This window comes from Brachyistius frenatus, unplaced genomic scaffold (assembly GCF_029030835.1).
Source record: "Brachyistius frenatus isolate BFR_SWC_R1_liver_20210118 unplaced genomic scaffold, ASM2903083v1 Contig_33, whole genome shotgun sequence".
Lineage (NCBI taxonomy): Eukaryota > Metazoa > Chordata > Actinopteri > Embiotocidae > Brachyistius > Brachyistius frenatus.
The window spans coordinates 2,205,009-2,223,636 of NW_027210632.1; the positions used below are offsets into that span (position 1 = coordinate 2,205,009).

The following is an 18,628-nucleotide window of genomic DNA, read 5'->3' on the forward strand; positions in this document are numbered from 1 at the left end:
CACCCCAAACGAATCTGCACACACACATTCAGCCAATGTAAGAAGCTTCAAGGTCTGCCGCTCAAATGTGTAAGCAATAAATCCACCTCTCCTTTACCTTCATGTACCTTCACAGGTGGCTACTGCTTTAGGAAATGTTAATCTTGCCCATACGGACACGATAAAAGACAGCCGAAAAATGTGAGGGATTAGCGGAAAGGAAAAAGAAAGAACAAATTGAGAGACAAGAGTGGAGGGATAGAGGTTGCCAGCGATCGAATAGCATTTAATCCACCTGCTTTTGCAACCATAAGGACTCCTGCTGGCCTGCGATCAAGCCTCCTATCTCCCCGATACCTGCTACAACTCAACCTGTGTATCATTTATAAATCTCAACATCAAAAGAGAAAAAAATGAGACACAATTATGAGAAGGACGAGAAAATAGAGACATCGAGAAGCGAAGAAGAGGAAAGAGTGATTAGGCGCCGCACATCATTCCTTGTGTCGTTCATCCACCGCAGTGTTGACATTGAACATTGAATAAGAACCGTGACACGGTTACACAAAGCTACCTGCTGTTCTGACGTGTGTGTGTGAATGTGTGTGCAGGTATGTGTGGATCCCCTGCTGAAGTTATTAGGAATGAAGAGGTGTCCTCTTCAACACCTGTCTGTTTGCTGGCGCTGACAAATTCGCTCAATTGCTTTCAAAAAAGACAAATAGGGAGATAACAATATTTAAAGCGGGCTACTTTTATACGTCGCGGTCTATTACTGTTTGTGTGTAAATGAACATTCATCTGCAGCTGCATAACCTTAAAACCATTAAAGCACAGCGCCAGCTTGTATTTACACTATATTGCTTTCATTTATTTTATATCTAAAACAATATGACAGCATTTATTAATATTAATAATACGCAGGTAAATATGCTGCCTTCCCATAAATTCCACACAGAATAAAATACAGTTTGAGTGGTGTTTGTCTTTTATTGTTCTGTTGTATATTAATAGTCAGTGACCTTAAAGGCAGTTCTAATATAACCTGGTCTGTAAACAAAGACTCCATCATGCAGGTTTTGTATATCTTGTGTTATGGAAAAAGGTATAAATGTAAATCAGAAAAACACAGAGCGAGAACCATAATTTATATATCTACTTTTAGCTTTTGATGGTTCAAGCTGAGGCAGTTTTATTTTTGCTTTTCAAGTGTTGTGTGATATTTCCCGCTCACGTTGTCTAACAGCGGCGCATTAAACAGCAGAGGAACTATATTTGCATTTCTTTAGGTTATAAAAGGGCTCCATGTGTGTGTTTTCTCTGTGGGAAACATAAAGCAGTGTTATGGCCTGGTGTGATCACAGTCTCTGCAGGATCAGGCCGTAACGGACGGAAATCATGTGGAAGCGGGTGGTTGTGGGAGTGAGAAAAAAAAAAAAAAATAGGTCCGTCAGCCCTCTGAAGAAATCAGTCCCTCACATACCTCGGAAGCAATGAGTAAAACATCAAAAAAACAACTTGAGATTGAAAATATCTTTGCACCTGCTCCTCCATCTCACTCTTAAAGACAGAAACAGCGAGTAATACACTGACAGCAGATTTCCAATTCCACCTCCACAAGTGGTATGAAGTACGTGGAGGGGGGCAGCGGGAGTGGCCACAAACTCTATTTGGCCTGTTTTTGGCTTTGTTCCACAGTCCCACATCTCCACTTATTTTAAATTCCAAAACCTTGGCACTTAAAATTCAAATCTTTTATTCATTGGTCTGATTGTGAAACACGTAGGTGGTTTGAAGTGCTTACGGTCACTTTCAAAACAGCAGTATAGTGATTATGGAGCTGAGAGACCAGAGTGGCTGCTTTCAATCTGGCAGCATGGTTATTCAATAACACTTTTTTATTTCTCTCTTTCCCAACAGACATCCAAACACATACACAGATCTAGCAACATGTTTTTTTTTATTTTTTTTTAACAATTAGGACTTTCTTGTATGCATTACAGGCTGACATCTTTTTTTTTTTTATACACACGCATGTGCATAAAATACATTCCTTGCATCTAAAGGCTAAATCAAGAGGCTCAAACGCATACATGCAGACAAAAACTGTGCACTTAGTGACAGAAATGTCTTTGCAAGGATGTATTAATTCCCGGTGAAGGACTGTTTGAAACTCAATAGACCTCCTCATCATACAAATTAAATTCATTAACACTCAAATTGTCATTCGCAGTATGACATTACAGTCCATAAACATGTGAAGTGTGGCATTCATACTGTATGGCGTTGTCATGGTGACTTCCTGTTTCTGCATTACCTATGGCAGAAAACATCACAAATGCATCAAATACAACCTGAATTTAAATGGGGTTTTTCGGGGGTTTTTTTTTTAATCATTTTTGTGTCAGGAAATCAAGAAAGTGTGAGTCAAAACCTCGTTTGTGCTCCATATTTAATCCTGTGGAAAGAAAGATATGCTCATAAAGCGTCAGTGGATTAAAGGGAACAAGAAAGTAGACAGAGCAGCTCGGTCAGAGAAAGAAAAATAGTGCCTCCACAACTGCCTTAATAAGTGATTTACTCGTGTATGACATTACCTATTCATGCTGTTATTACCATAAAACCCACCTTACTGTACACGAATGTGTAAATCATTAATGTATATAATGTGAATTTGAATATGACATTTGTTTTGTATCAAGAACATGGCGGGACAAAATATGGATGATGTCAACCTGGTATCATATCAAAGCATGTAATATACACGCCTGTCCACTAAAGTAAAACGTGTTATTCTCACGCCTAAACAAAGGCAGGCACAGCGACTGCACGCTTTGCTTTAGTGGGTGGGCGTGTGTATTACACGCTTTGCGGTTATACTGGGAACGTGCTTCATAGGAAAACGAAACCCTGTGTGAACCCCCGTGGTTAGGGGTAGGAACAAAAAGACAACAATGTAAACAAAAAAACACTTTATCTGTGATTAACACTCCTCCTACTTCCTTTTGCTGCTGCTGCTGCTGCAAAAAGCCTTCATACTTAGTCTCCATAGCTCTGTCACATGACATTTGTCAAATCACATTATTATATTGACATGTGTGTTATTTTCACGACTCGACAACACCAAGCGCAGCTACTGCACATTTTTCTTTAGTGGACGGCGTGTGTATTACTTACTTTGCCATAATACTGGGCTGGTTACGTAGAAATGATCACACCCACACAGGAACAAAATATTGATAACATCTTGCAGCAGGTTATTTTCAAATGTATCCATTTGTATGATGTACATGATCCAATGAAATCATTAGATCACAAGATCAGTTGAGTACCTAAGGGCAGTGCACTGATGCCTTCGGGATTGGGGAGGCTGAGGGGCAATTCAAGTAGAATACAAAAAGTTGAAGCGGAGGCTCGCTCTCTGAACATATTAAATTGAGAGAATAACAATGAATGATTAATGGTTTTCATTAAAACGCCACAATAATTTTCCCTCAGAGCAGAAGATGTTTATTACCCCAAAGCACATGCCATTAATAGAAGAGTACGGTATCTTAAACAGCCAAATTCAGCTGGTGAAGCTGAACACAAGTTAAAGGAGATGCATCTGTGCTGGTGCCTCTGGATAGAAGGAGGAGCTGTTATCCTCTACGTCCTCCGCAATTAACCCACAAGTGCCACAAGTGCTGTGCAACCCAGTCTATATTCTATAGTAATGGAGCCTTCTGCCTCTGGCTCTGTGAGAGTACACTTAAGAGACAATTCAGGTCGTAAAATGATGGTCAACTCTTCGTGTGTCTGTGTGTTAGAAATAACAATTCTTTTTCAGTCATGATTCTCAGCCAAAGTGCTGAGCTGACAAAAGCTGAGATACATTGCGTGGTGTTTATGAATCAGGTTCTATTACCTTTACTGCCACTTAAACGCAATGAGTTCCCTTCAGTCATAAGATATTTCCCTTCGGGCTGCTCCGACAACACACACACGCACACGCACACACACACACACACACGCACACGTACCTCCAGGGTTAAACTTGGCCTGATAAGCCTATGTCATTCAGACAAAGCGTTTACACAGCACCGTGTCTGCTCCATCAAAATCAATAACGGCCCGGGGCCAAGTGTTGCGGCCATGTTTCAGAGAAACATCGCAAACACCAGAAGCAATAATAGCCATGTTAATGAGCTCCACGGAAAGGTCAACGCAAAACAAAAGAATTCCTCCTTATAAATATTTAAGTGTGATTAACATTAGCAGTCCTAATTAAGCCATCAGTCTTTGCCCATGAAAGGGCCTTTGATTAGTTAACACTCCGGACGCCTCACTCCACTGAAGAGCGGCTCTGCGGGGCCTGATGGGAAAGCTGTTGAGGTAAAGGGGTGTGTGCCGGGCTTGGGGCGAAGACGGGGTTTTTTTTTTTCGTTTCTTTTTTTAAAATTATAGATCATGTAATAAACCAAAATTATGAAATATGAACTGAATGCACTCCCTGCAGGTAGCCTCCCGTTATTTAATACATTTTGGCTGCCAAAATACAAGGTAGTTTCTGCCCAAAGGTAATCAGGAAATTAGATGCACGTAGTTGCTTTTGCACAGGCCAAATTCTGTTCCAATTACTGTTCTGATAAGACTACATTATGGAACTGATTGCACTGAAGGACATTAGTTGAATGCCGTCAACCATTAAGATAAAAACAATTATGTAAATAGGGTTTTACTTAGAAATTTAATGGACATTTTACATCTGATAAGGCCCGATTTACTTGTTTAGTACAATTGCCCAAATTATTTGACAACACTACGGCTACACTACAAGTCCATATCAACCTGAAAAAGAACAAGAAGGTATGTTATTTTTGAAAGGAAAACAAGCAGGAAAACAAGCAATGTTTAATTGGAGGGTGTGAACCAGTATGAGCATCAAAACAAGTCCATCAAAGCTGAAGAGATGTGGAAGACTATAATGATAATCAAGTGAGGTTAAAGAGTGCCATAAATAATTTGTTTACCAGTCAGGAATTGTATTTCCTGAGTGGTTCACATTAAATATTGTTATTGAAAGGGGAAAAAAAAAAAGTTATAAATTGCATTTCCCCTGCCTATATATATATATATATAATATTGGCTAATTGGCTGAATGTATAATCCAGATAGAAGTCACTCCATGATTATTTTAAAAAGGTTCAACAGTGTTGTTTTAGTTGGTTCTGGCCCAATCTATTGTCTGAAGACGGCACACCAATGGAGGAGAAGTAGTATTAAAAATGTACGACATCAGCTACTGATGGACACACATGTATGCACACACACAAACATCAATCAATACGGCACCTATAAGCTCAATGTTAAATTGCAATACCAGCCAGCTGGATTGAGTGCTGACAATGTGTTAGTGTCAGCAGATGTTTGTGTTTGTTTCTGTGTGTGTGTGTGTGTGTGTGTGTGTGTGTGTGTGTGTGTGTGTGTGTGTGTGTGTGTGTGTGTGTGTGTGTGTGTGTGTGTGTGTGTGTGTGTGTGAGTGTGATGATGATGATGATGATGATGATGACGACTCCACAATATCACTATGACCCAATCACAGACATCAAATGGAGATAATCATATTGGAGTGCATGTCTGTGGTGTGAATGCCTCGAGGCACTTTACACAACTGGAACAATGAGGAAGACAACACAAAAGCATGCTTCAATGTGTGTGTGTGTGTGTGTGTGTGTGTGTGTGTGTGTGTGTGTGTGTGTGTGTGTGTGTGTGTGTGTGTGTGTGTGTGTGTGTGTGTGTGTGTGTGTGTGTGAGATTGTTTTATGTGTAATATCTCCCTCCAGCCCCTTGCTTACAATATGAGAGTGTGCATGTGCAAGAGCTATAGTCATATTGTAAATAATAAATAACTACGTGAGTCTCTGTATTCCCCTTCTGTCTCAATCTTGTATTTGTGCGAACAGGTGTGTGTGTGTGTGTGTGTGTGTGTGTGTGTGTGTGTGTGTGTGTGTGTGTGTGTGTGTGTGTGTGTGTGTTTAACCTCAACTGCATGTGTTTGTGTGCGGAAGCATCTCTCATGACAATAGGAGTGTGACTACCAAGTGCATTTTAGTCTGTGCATGTGTAGTTCTCATCAGAAGGGACAATGTGAGCATACTGTCTATGAATGGGCCCCCGGTTGCCCGAGTGAATTGGGCTTGTGGACAAAATGAACGCTCCAGGCACCAGCTGCACACCACATCGCAGGCAAGCCTCAGCACAAGTTGTAAGTGTAAAGTAATTTAAAACCTCTTCTGAAGGGTGAGAAAACATTTTTTTTTTTTTTTTTTACAGTTGTGGGGATTAGTCTAAACTGGTTTCTCGCAGGTCACGGATGGAGAGGCTTATGCGGGGCCATGTAACAGGTTTAGTAGTCCACTGGCTTATGGCATTCTCTAACATGGAGGGAGTGTCTAACCTTCATATGCCAGTAACTTATTGCCTCTAGACATCGTGGTTCGGCCTTTCATCTTATTCAGTCTGTACCAGTTGATGAATTCGGGGTATCAACTTATTGTTCAGGTGTTGTGTATATAAGCAGTTTCTATTCCAAAAAGTCCACGGTAGTAAATGGAAGTATTTGGTAGTCAACAAAGGGCACAGCAATGTGGTCCTTACTACAGTGTAGTAGTATGCCGTTTGACAATGTACTCCATGAAGTGATTTCATACTGTTTTATGGCATTCTCACATCAGGAAGTTTAAACCAAGCGTCATGCTTTTGTAACATTCTGGTTGATCTGGTTAATTTTGGTTTGCCTCAGCTTTTTGTATTTTGTTCGAATGTCTGAACCATTCAAAACCTGTTGCGTTGAAACAGTTTCGCAAACCAATGGAACCGTGGTTCAGTTTGTTCTGCACCAAATATTGGTCCTCCGGCCCTGGTCGTGGTCCGAGGCCCCTTTCACACCTGATCTCCATAAATCTAAATGACTAATTTGATGTTGTAAATACCTAAAAATATATGAATATATGTATTGATGCAAAAAATGATATGTATCTAATTATGCATTAAAGCCCTATCAAGGTAATACTGTATCACTGTAGTGACCAAATTCCTGCACCACAGGACACTAAAAATACTGAATGAACTAAAGTAATGTACAACCATAAAATACCACATGCAAAACAACAACTACATGCAACTGCACAGGAAGAACATTTGAACATGATTTATTAACTGTTGACAAGGTATGAGATAATCAAACCATGTGTTTCAGGGAAAAAAAACAAATTCAAACTTTCCTTCTGCAAAAGTATGAAGTGTCAAACGGAGGCACATAATGATCTTTGTTAACGGAGTTTTTGCTCATTACCAAACTCGTCGCATTTTTTTTTTATGACGACTTCTGACTTCCCACAAGCCAGGTTTTTTTTTGTGTGTAGGCTGGAAAATGGCAAGTAAAAATGCAATATGGTGAGTACTGTCACTCTGAAGAACACAGCACCACTTTAACCTGCAATCTGTTGCTTTCCTCACAGCACAGCTACAGAGGAGTTATGTTTTTTTCCTGATGCAGTACAATTATCTCCGACCCTCTCTGTGACATTAACACATCATTTTTGACGATTTATGACCTTGTAAATGAGCATGAAGTTAAAGCGCCAGCTCTCCGCCATGGTCACGAATTGCAAACTTTAAACTTGTTGCAGATCTGATTGTTGCCTTACAGGATTTTTGGAGCAGAAAAGATTTCTGATGTATGCTAATGATATACACAAGGTGAGAAACTGTGAGCTTTCTCAAGTGAACTTCTGTTATCAAGTTCGATTGCTTTAGGTTTGTAGGTGTGTGGGAGTTTACGAGCATGTGTGTGTGTGTGTGTGTGTGTGTGTGTCTCCGTGAGTGTACAAGGTCATCCGCTTCCCCTGGCGGTCCTACTGTCTCCACAGCGCAGAAGCTCAGGGTCTTATTACCGCTCATTTTATCTCTGGAGGGATACTGAGAGTCAAAGCTAAGCTCTCACTCACTTGCCTCCGTCTCCACTCTCAACCAGGCACATACATACTGTAGACGCACAGCTATCCTTCGCACCACCACCATCACTTATTCAGCAGATAGTTCTTTAGCTCTGTAGCTTTTCCACACCAGGACTGAAAACCTGTGATTTATGTATAATTAAAGTTCCTTTAATTGACATGGTGGACTTGTTTTTTTTTTTTTAATCACAAAACTGTTACAGATTTTTTTTTTTTTTTTTTTTTTTAAATAGCTGTTGCAGAGGCAAACAAACTGCTGGCCAGAAAAGAGGAGCAGTTAAACTTAAATATGAAATCTGCAGAGGTTTTTTCACTGATACATGACGCTTGTATTCATGCTGTTAATAGAATATATACTGTGTACAAAAAAAAGGACATAAGGATTATCTTTTTGTTACATTTCTACTTCTGACATCCTCAAACTTGTAGTATAAGCTTAATAAAGCTTTAAAAGTGCTGGCAGGCATATTTAGCGTTCAGATATGCAAGTGTCGCCTGTTCTCATTCCCAGGGCATCAAAAGCTGTTGGTGTCAGAGAGATACGAACAAGGTGCTGTTTGGCATTTGCACCGTTACCGCCGACCTCGAAGAAGAAGGTCGTGTGACAGAGTAGAAAGAGAGATAAAGTCCACGTAAGGAGGAGGCCAGGGGTGGTTGGAGGGAGCCAGAAAATATACAGGTAAATGAGCACAAGAACAGGAACCTCAACCGTCAGGACCACAAGGAGTGGGGTCTGATAAAATAATTGTTAATTCGTTAACTCAATGAATGTGGCCACATGTGTCCCAGACCACCTCCGAATGAGTCCTGGAAGTGTGCACACCTGTACTTTTGCTGGCCACTTGTGATGAAATCTCGCCAGGACGTATGTTGATGCCCGGTGGACAAAGGATCTTTTTTTTCCAAAACTTAACCACGTTGATTTTGGTGCCTAAACTAAAGTACACATCTCGTGAGACACCAGCAGGCTGTGACAAAAGAGCTGGCATGAGGACAAGTTGTCAAGTTAGAGGTATTGATCAAACTCCTGGTTAAAAAAAAGCAAGTAAGCACATTTCCCAAAATGTCAAACTATTGCTTTAACATATTTTTTTTTTTTTTTCTCCCAAGTTAGATCATTTGCACTTCAGTAAACTGGCTTTGGCTCAACAAAAAAAAAAGTACTCACTCCAATGAGACTTTCACTGCCACCAAGCAGCTCTGCCTCCAAAAAGTGTTTGCGTGACCAAAAAGTTCAGCCTGCCAAAAAAAAAAAAAAAAAAAAAAAAAAAAAAAAAACGAGGGGAAGGTAGCAGCATTTTCGAACACGGCGCCAATAACTCACTCCCTCAGCAGCAGAAGTTCTAGCTGGAATGAAACAGCCTTTTATGGTGCCAAACAGACAGACACCAGCACAGACTCGCAGAGAATAGCAGAAGAGGTGCAAACTAAAACACAAAAAAAAGAAGAAATAAATAAGCGCAACAGAGAATAACAGAGAGGAGTGTGTGAGAAAGAGAGCGCTCCATAAATTGTAGCCCGGTGCAGGGCTGCAGGGAGGGCGTAGCAGCCTGATGAATAGAGCCATCAGCCTAAGCAGAGGCTACAGAGCAGCCTGCCATCTGCCTGCCCATTACTAGAATGGAGTGCATGACAGTCTACGCTCATCTGCAGGCCCCACTGGCATCGCTGGCAACTAAGAACATTACTTTGTGTGTGTGTGCGTGGATGTGTCTTTGCTTTTCCTGAAGTCCAAACAGTATGAGGTGCCCTTGCCTACAAACGACCACAACTACTTCTCCGTAATGTCTTCTGTTGTTTTTTTAATTTGTGTGGGTGAGTGTGTTTGTCAAGCGCTTGCCTCTATTTGAAGCATATTGCGTGAAACTCTGTGTGTGTGTGTGTGGATGCACAAGGAGGCGAGGGTAGCCCTCAGAGAAGAGTTACAGCAGCAGAGCAGACGCTTCACACCTCATTGGCAAGCAAGGAGAGCCAATCACCGCCAACAGATCCGCCCCTCAGGCTGCCAGCTTACTCTTCAATATCCTTGATGAGTTCGAAACAGTGAGAGAAAGAAAGAAGAAGTGGGGGAGGGGGAGGGAGGGAGGGAGGGAAGTGAGGAGAGGAGCAGGTCTGAGACAGAACAAAAGAACAAAAAAGGGAGAGTAAATGCAAACACAAGAATAGGGATGTACTGTGGAGACACTGAAAGGCAGCAAGGAAGATCAGAGCCGTGTGGGGAAAACTTTAAAGGAAAAAGCTTCTTTTTTAAAAAAAAAAAATTTTTAAATCAGAGAAGGTCATTAAATAAAATGTGATTAGTCATCATGCCTGAGCATGTTGTCTTTTGTATTGCAGAGTTGAGTGCGTTCTGCTCCTTTTTCTTTTTTAAATTCAGCTTCTTTCAGGGAACCGAGGCAATATAGGACTGAAATATCATAAAAGCACTGAAATGAAATTGTAGCTTTATCCTAATCGCTTTATGCAGGAACTGGTGTTGGAGGCAGCGACAGCTTTTCCTACAGACACAGATGGGACTAAAGAGATGGTGAAAGTCATACCGATGAAAGCTGATATATACATATATACATATATATATATATATATATATATATATAACTGCCAAAGTAGCGTCCAGTATGGATAGAGTGAAATGTCTCAGAGCATTTTCACACCTGAATGTTCAGACCAAGGTTCGCGTGTTTGTTACATTATAAACATTTACTCCAGTTAGTTTTGATTTCATGTTGCAATCTTGTGAGCACACCAAAGAACTTTGCTTGAAATAACCTTCGTCCTGTCATCATCGCCTTCATGTGCTTGAGTTCACAGCATTTGTTGCCTCTTCTCCTCGTGTGTTCCCTATTTTTTTTTTCTCTGACGCCTCTTGCCTCAACTTCCTGTGAAAACCCTGAAGCATACAAAAACAGTTTTCACCGGCAAACAAACAGAACCGAAAACAGAAGGGGTAGTTTGATCTGGACAAAGGCCGCCTCTTTTTGTCCGAGGCACCTTCCACGGCCGCTATTATGGTTCTGACCAAACGGACGTCTTCAGGGCCCGGCCAAACAAGGTAGTATGCATACCGTCGCCCATAATGCAAAGGAATTCATGAGGTGGTCTCGGTCTGGGTCAAACTGAACCATGGTTTGCAGCGTGGAAACGTGAACGTTTTCGGATGGTTCGGACATTCGAACCAATTAGAGGAACTTGAGGCGGGCTGAAACAATACAAGAAGAAAAGTAACTGTGAGTGGGAATGTAGGTCAGGGGTGATTGGACGGATCAAACGCACCACTTTCAGGGTTCAAGTCAGCGAGAAAGCAAACGTCAATGTAGATTCCTTCAAAGAAATGAAAGTAAATTATGTAAATAACATAACGTACATTAAGTAACTTATGCCATACATAATGTTACTCATGTAAAATGACTTATCTTAACCCTAACCATGAAGTTTTTGGTGACACCTTACTTTTGACACCTCGGCATGCAAAACGTGACACTGACACGGTTATAGTATCCTGTAGTGGACTGATGAGTGTAAAACGTTGTTTCATAGCTCATGCATCAAACTAAAGGAGCAAAGTTCTCCGCTTTCCACCTTAAAAGGATTGCCGAGGTCGTGGTGGGGGGGCTTTTAAACAGAAAAAGGTAAGCCATATGTTTAGATCTCATGATTACAATCATGCTTTAATTACATTAGAAGGGATATAATCTCATTACAGACAGAACACCCCGTTGAATCACTTATCCTTGGCTCAGAGGTGTCGGTCAGATAGTCGTGCAGCTTGTGTCGGAGTTGAAGGGTGAAAAACAAGTGGGTCTGGTCTGTGGAGAAACACCTGCCATGAACTCCAACACCCATTATCCCCAACCTTTAGAAACCCCCCGCAACACACAGAGCCGCTGTATAATACAAGTCAACCCCTAACCCCTTTGAGACTCCAAAAGTCAAAAAGCAAAAGGACAGCTGACTGACAGACAGAGGGGGATTAGTCACAACGAATCACATGCTTGCACGCACACACCCATGCACGCTGCCTCTCTCTCTCTCTCTCTGTCCATCACACACACTCGGTTTCTTCTTCCGATGCAGAATTACGATAACATCTCCTCTGCAATCACCTGCGTACACGTCAAACCCAGAGGGTCTCCCTCTGACATCCACACACGGTGGATGCAGCTTTAAAACAACAAAAAAAAGTGGCTGCATTAACACACGCGCGCACACACACACACACACACACACACACACACACACACACACACACACACACACACACACACACAGGCAAAACAGACACACACATACATAGTGTCTGTCTATCCAGTTAAATCCAACCCAGAGAGTCTGGCGGAGTGCAGACAGCGTGGAGAAGCCGTCTCCTCCAAGGCAACATTAGCCTGAGAGACTGAACAAAGAAGAAACACACTCCAGAACGAAAGAAGAGATGGAGAGACAGACAGAAGTAGATAAGCGAAAGGAAAGGGAGACAATGAGAGGATAAGAAAGAGGTAGATATCCCTGCTTTTTTTTTTTTTTTTTTTTTTTTTTAATAGCTGGAGCGCACAGATTCACACAACAGAGCTATATAAAGAAAGAAAGAGACAGAAACGGAGAGAAAGATGGACGATGAACCACAACATCTGGGACAAATATTTTCCCCCCGTTGCTGCAGTCCTACTCTCTTGGGCTCATTCACTCCATTTGGCAAAATGTCACGACAACACAGGGGCCACGTAGCCATCAAAGACGGGTAATACCTACGGTAATTAGCATAAAACAAACACGCGCGCACACACACACGCACTCGAGAGACAGCAGCCGCTGAATATTTATAGAGAAAAGTTCAACAGCAGTTCGTGCATTGTTTCGTCTTTTATTTCCTCTGATCAGACACTGTCACAAGTGTTGGTGTGGATGATGCTCAACACGCAGATAGATACATTATTAACACAAAGTCACACAAACAGATGCGAAGAAGAAACAGGTGCGTACATGCGGATTCTGTGCACACAATATTGCATTAGGAGCGGAAAAACAATGTGGTACGGACGACGAAGTAGGACTGACTTCTATCAGTAAAAAATATATTTTCTAACAGTGCTGGCGTGAGTTGGGAGGGGTCCAAGTGGCTGGCGACAGAGGTGGCTGGCTTTTCCTTGAGGTGGTCCCGGTTTATTCCCTGTTCTCCGTTCAAAGGGGCCGAGCTCAGGCCGGCCGGCTGCTGTCGGACCCTGCCGCGTCCCCAACATGTCGAACGGTGTCCCCCCCCCTCCTCTGTCATACTCGCGGGAGAGGTAGACGAAGGTAAAAGAGGTGGGGAAGGAAAGAGGTGTCTAGTTCTCTCTCTCGGGGTTGCTGTGTTCAGTGCCTCTAGTCTGGTTCGGGTCTCGACGGGGGTTTTGAGGGTGTGTGTGTCTCGGTGCTGACTCATTCCTCTCTTCCTCCGGTTTAGTCTGTCTGTCAGTCGGTCAATAATCACGATACGCTTCTCATCGCTGCTTCTTTCTTTGTTTCTCTTCTTTAACCCCCGGTCCTCAACTTGTTCTGCAGACAAAAACAAGAAAGGGAAATGCATCAGAGAGACGGAAAAGGCAAGCAAAAATATCAACGCAGACAAACAGAGGAGAAAGATATTATTTTACACACGACGGACAAAGAGAGAGGAGGGCCTGGGAGGACAATAAAAGAGAAAGGGGATGAAGTGAGTTCAAGAAGTAGAGAAAGGACCCAAGGGCACTGGATTCCATGTTAGTGATAAGTGCAGCCACAAATCCCCAGCACTCCGTCAATAACCATTTGAACCGGCCTATTGCGGCAGATGCCACAGGATGAAAACTGCCCGAGAGGAGATGACTGAGAAAAAAAACAAAAAACAAGAAGAGAGAAATATCCTCTTCATCGTGGGGCAACTTAATGCAGTTGTGGATCAGATAAGTTTACGTCAGTGACATTTCTAATAAAATGACTTTTGATAAAACGGTTGCTCCAGGTTACCACAAAAAAAACCAACAGACTTTTTAGACAGAAATCCTCCAGGACAGTTCTAGTTCATTATAACTTGTTGTTGTAGTTCTGGCCAACACTTCTATTGGTTATGGTATCATTTCCTCTCGTACCAAAGTAACAGCTGAGATGTGGGAACATGGCAACAGCATCACTGATTAATTCCAATGAGGTAAAAAAAAAACAACAACCTAGGGATGTAATAATCCAACATCTGTGCAGATGATGACCTCAGGAAAAGCTCCCTGTGGAGGTTTCTTGTCAACCTGTCTTACCAATTTGGACTCTGTATCTTGAGGTCTACCTTCCGGTTTCTTCTTCACTGCCTTTACTGGGCTATTGCGTCGCTTCTTTACACAACGCTGCCCTTGAGTGTCGATCACTTGCCCAGTGTAAAACCGTCCGCAGAAATGTGATTCTAAGTAGACGCCCCACACATTAGTTTGTGAGCTGCCAATTTCAAAACTCCCGTTGGGTCATCTTGGATTTCTGGATCCAGAAGTGACGAGGGGCGGATATGATTGACAACTGGAGGACACTACGCCTGCCTTCCTATACCGGCAACCTCACCGCACCCCAAATCAGACACATACCCAAACATACCTCTTCGAGGCCTAATATCTAATTAATCGTGATATTATTTACAGAAAGACAAACCAATCAGAAAGAGTGCATTTAGCTGATGACAAAACAATTAAATGTTAAAAAAAAAACACAGTAACTTTGTATTTCATGAGAGAAGTTGATATCTTTTGGATGTGAGTGCATTGAAGCAGAGGTTTGTAGGAGCCAGCCCCTAGCGGATGGTATTGCACTTTAAGGCAATTCTGTATTGGTTTCCCTTTTTAGACATGGAGACCGGTCAAAAACCCCACAGAGGCTGCTTTAAACGGATTGAGTATCGACCACGACAGGCTAGGGATAACATCCAGTCTCTGTCTTTTTTCCTCTTCCATAATATTCACATTTATTCAGCGCTAGTTATTCATCAGTTACATTCATTAAGTCCCAAAAAGCTACCGACTGCTGTTTTTAAGTGTCACAGCATTCCCTGGCCTCCACTTTACACAGAAATTACTCAAGTGAATTCCTGTTATACATGTGTACAATTTTAGGAAAAGGAAAGCACTGGTATTGGATTTGTGTTCGAAAACATACCCCAAGCTGAATTACTGCATTCAGTATCGGGAGAAAAACATGCAACGATCAGACAGTTTCGAAACAAGTTTAGCCAGATTATTTAAATAATTTTATGTTGGGTTGAAAAAGAAACTAATCAGCCAGGAATTGGGAAAGTTCCCATTTGGGAACGACCCACGTTCCAGTTTAAAGCATTTACAAAACAGACAACATGGCAGCCTCCTGAAAATCAGTTTTAATTCTGCTACAAAGACCTTGTCACAGCCATATAAACCAACACAAGGATGAAATGGAGCTCAGAAGTCAATATAATTTGTACACAGCGTTTCTAAATGTTTCAATCTACTGCAGTCTAACATTTAATACAGCTGGTAAACTAGACATATTAGCCTAAACAAGTCTGACTATTTCCCCTTATTTTTTAGAGCAAAGTGACTGCTCTCATCTTTTCTGACATATTGCCATGTTTCCATATTTGATCAATGAACTTGATGAGCGCAATGCTATTACTAAACAGACTGACAGCCAAAGAGGCATTATCCTTTAATAAAATAATAAACATCAATTAAATTAAAAGCAAGAATGTCAATCTTTAATGGCATAAATGATGAAGATTTCAAATGAAACCATTCAATTACTAGTAATATTGACTGAACTGTTGTGTGCATTAGGATGATGTCAGAGTGGTTTTTCATTTCAATTCTTGCAGATATCTCTTGAAACCACAAACAGGAATCTAGCGCATCCCTTTGAGAGCTAAAAAAAATAAAAAAAAAAAAAAAAGATGGAAGGGTCAGTCTAAAAAATGAAGTGGAGAAGGAAAAGATAGGGAGCAAAAGGCAGTCATGCAGCGAGAATATGGAATGAGGAGGCGAGCAGTGGATGGAGAGATGGGCCTCTGTGATAAACTCCTATTCATAGAGAGAGAGAGGGGGAGAAAGGAAGGAGAGACTTTATCTGTCCTTCGACTGCCTCTTTCGCGCTGTTTGCTATCAGACCTGTTAAGTGCTGAATGCATTAGAAATGTGACTAGGGATGAAGGGATAGCGGATGGAGGGAGTGGAGGAGGGATGGCGGTGGGGCGAAGAGGGCACAAAAGAGAGCGAAAGTGGGTCTAAATGTTATCGCCGACTGTGGCGATAAGAAGGCTAATTATCAGCGACAAAGGCCGGGCAGCTGACAACACCTCTGTCTCGGCTGGCTCCATTTGAGAGGTCAATATTGTAAAACTGATATTTTGGGGATTTACTTTTTTATCATTGGCGAGATGGCATCTTGGACATCCCTATCTGTAACCACGGTGCTGCAGTTTTTAGTGGAATTTTAAGATCTGAAGGGAAAGGACGAAGAAGGGGAAAAAAGAATTTCTCAAAAACTGTTTGAGCTGCGCTATCAAGCGTCTTCGACCGGAGAGGGCGAGAGGATGAGAGGCGTCTCTTAAGCGGGCAAGTTTTGGATCTCCTGACCTCCGGAGGTCAAAGCCATGTCCTTTGACATTTGTTCTGGGAGCAGCTTCCTGCTCGGCTCTGATAAAGCTGTGTAAACATCCTAATCATGAAGCTGCATCAGCTCATATCAATCCTACTTTGCTCCCCCCCCCTTTTTTTTTTTTTTTTTTTTTTTTTGTCGGCTGTGTAATTCTGCATATTATTCCTTTAAAGCCTTATCACAGAACCGTTTCTTTTGCACCTAATGACTTTAAAAGCAAGTCTTAGACAGATAAGCACAGATGAACAGGAGTGTGCTGTGATTGCTGCGGGGTGATAAACACAAGCGGATTACCATATCGTCTCAGGCTTGCTTCCAAACAATTTACAAGATCATAACAGCATCCGGACTGTGAACATACCCCTGCTGAATCCTGACGAGGCTACAGGTAGCTCCTCTTAAACATGTGCGCGTGCGCACACGCACACACACACACACACGATGAATAAAACATTCTGCAATTTACATGACGTATAGCTTGAAAATCTGCCTGCATCTGACTTTTAGATCTAATACTAATACCCACGAGTGTGAGCGAAAGACACAAAACTCAGTTTCCCCCGTTTCCGAGAAAACATTGCAATTGTAAAAAAAAAAAAATCTAATAGAAAAGCTCTATGAATGCAAATTCGGTCTTTTTGGGGGCAATGCAAAGTGAGAGAGAGAGAGAGGGGAATCAAGTTAATATCAACCTGAGTGACATTACTACTGCCGTTCAGTGTACAGTGACTGTAGGAGACAGAGGGCGAAAAAACATTTGCACTTTGCAATGAAAGGCGAGAGCACAGAGAGGACATTGGTATCCAACTAGTAGCTGCCACTCCCTTGGCCTTATTACATTAAAACACACACCGAGAGACAGTCGGGGGAACGCGTGTGTCAGCAGGTATTATGGAAATAGACCGTAAGGTTTAAACTGGCTATTTAAAGTGAGCTTTATTCAGGCGCCAGTAACCCCGTGGAAATTATATTCTCCTGTCTAAAAGCAAGGAGCTGGCGCATGGAAACGGATGCTAGTGTGTGTGTGTGTGTGTGTGTGTGTGTGTGTGTGTGTGTGTGTGTGTGTGTGTGTGTGCGTGTGTGTTACATTAATTAATTTAGACATTGAAAAAGGGAACGACTGCTGTGCTGTAGCTAACACACACTTCTACTGTATGATCTCAGTGACGTATGCTGTAGCTAACACACACATGGGGCGACCTCGTAACACACACACACACACACACACACACACACACACACACACACACACACACACACACACACACACACACACACACACACACACACACACACACACACACACACACACACACACAGATTCCACTGAGATCCAAACTACCAGATTGGGAAGCGACCACAACTTACACATCATCTGTCCACGAAGGTGCATGCACAAACTGGTCATGCTTTTCAAAAGGGGAAAAAAAAGTTACGTTACTTATTTCGAGGGGGATGGTAATGGTTTACATTTGATTTATTTTCCTCATGTGCAACAACAACTCTTCTGCACACAATAAAATCCTCATCAACTTAACCCATTTAATAATTTGAGTACATACATTTGACTCCTTACGCCTCCCTAACACACAAATGCTCTGCTCGTTTCGGTTTTATGTTGGTTAAATTAGTCAAACAAATTTGGCTTAAAATGATAGTGTCCCTTGACAAATTTACACCTCTCACGAGCAAAATATATAAGCAGCATTATAATTTATCTAAATATATTAGTAGCAGACCATTTAAAAAAAACACGTGTAAAAAAATATAATAGTTTAATCTGTTAATTAAGGTGTTTTATTGACTTCCTTGAGTAGAGCCTCCAGAGGCACAAGCAGGAGGCAAAGTGATCTGATCATGTGACTTTTCCCAGTAGTCACATGACATTGATAAATTGTATTCAAACCAATCTATTTTGCCATTTAGAAGTTGAATTTCACATGAAAGTTTTTTTTTTTTTTTTTATCTCAAATGACATAATAAAATAGAATAATGAAAACGTGGAACATAATCTCTCAAAATTGTGTGATTCT

The 18,628-nt window shown here is 41.6% G+C and overlaps 1 protein-coding gene across 3 annotated transcripts in view; it reads right to left on the reverse strand.

Annotated features, from left to right (window-relative positions):
• Positions 1–12,823: 12,823 nt before the first annotated feature.
• chchd3a (coiled-coil-helix-coiled-coil-helix domain containing 3a) overlaps positions 12,824–18,628 on the reverse strand; it is a 68,893-nt gene continuing 63,088 nt past the window's right edge. For all 3 annotated transcript variants that reach the window (XM_069700341.1, XM_069700340.1, XM_069700339.1), the window contains one exon: positions 12,824–13,508. In XM_069700341.1, the coding sequence (XP_069556442.1) occupies positions 13,485–13,508 (24 nt within the window). In that variant the 3' untranslated portion in view covers positions 12,824–13,484. The remainder of the gene's footprint in view (positions 13,509–18,628) is intronic.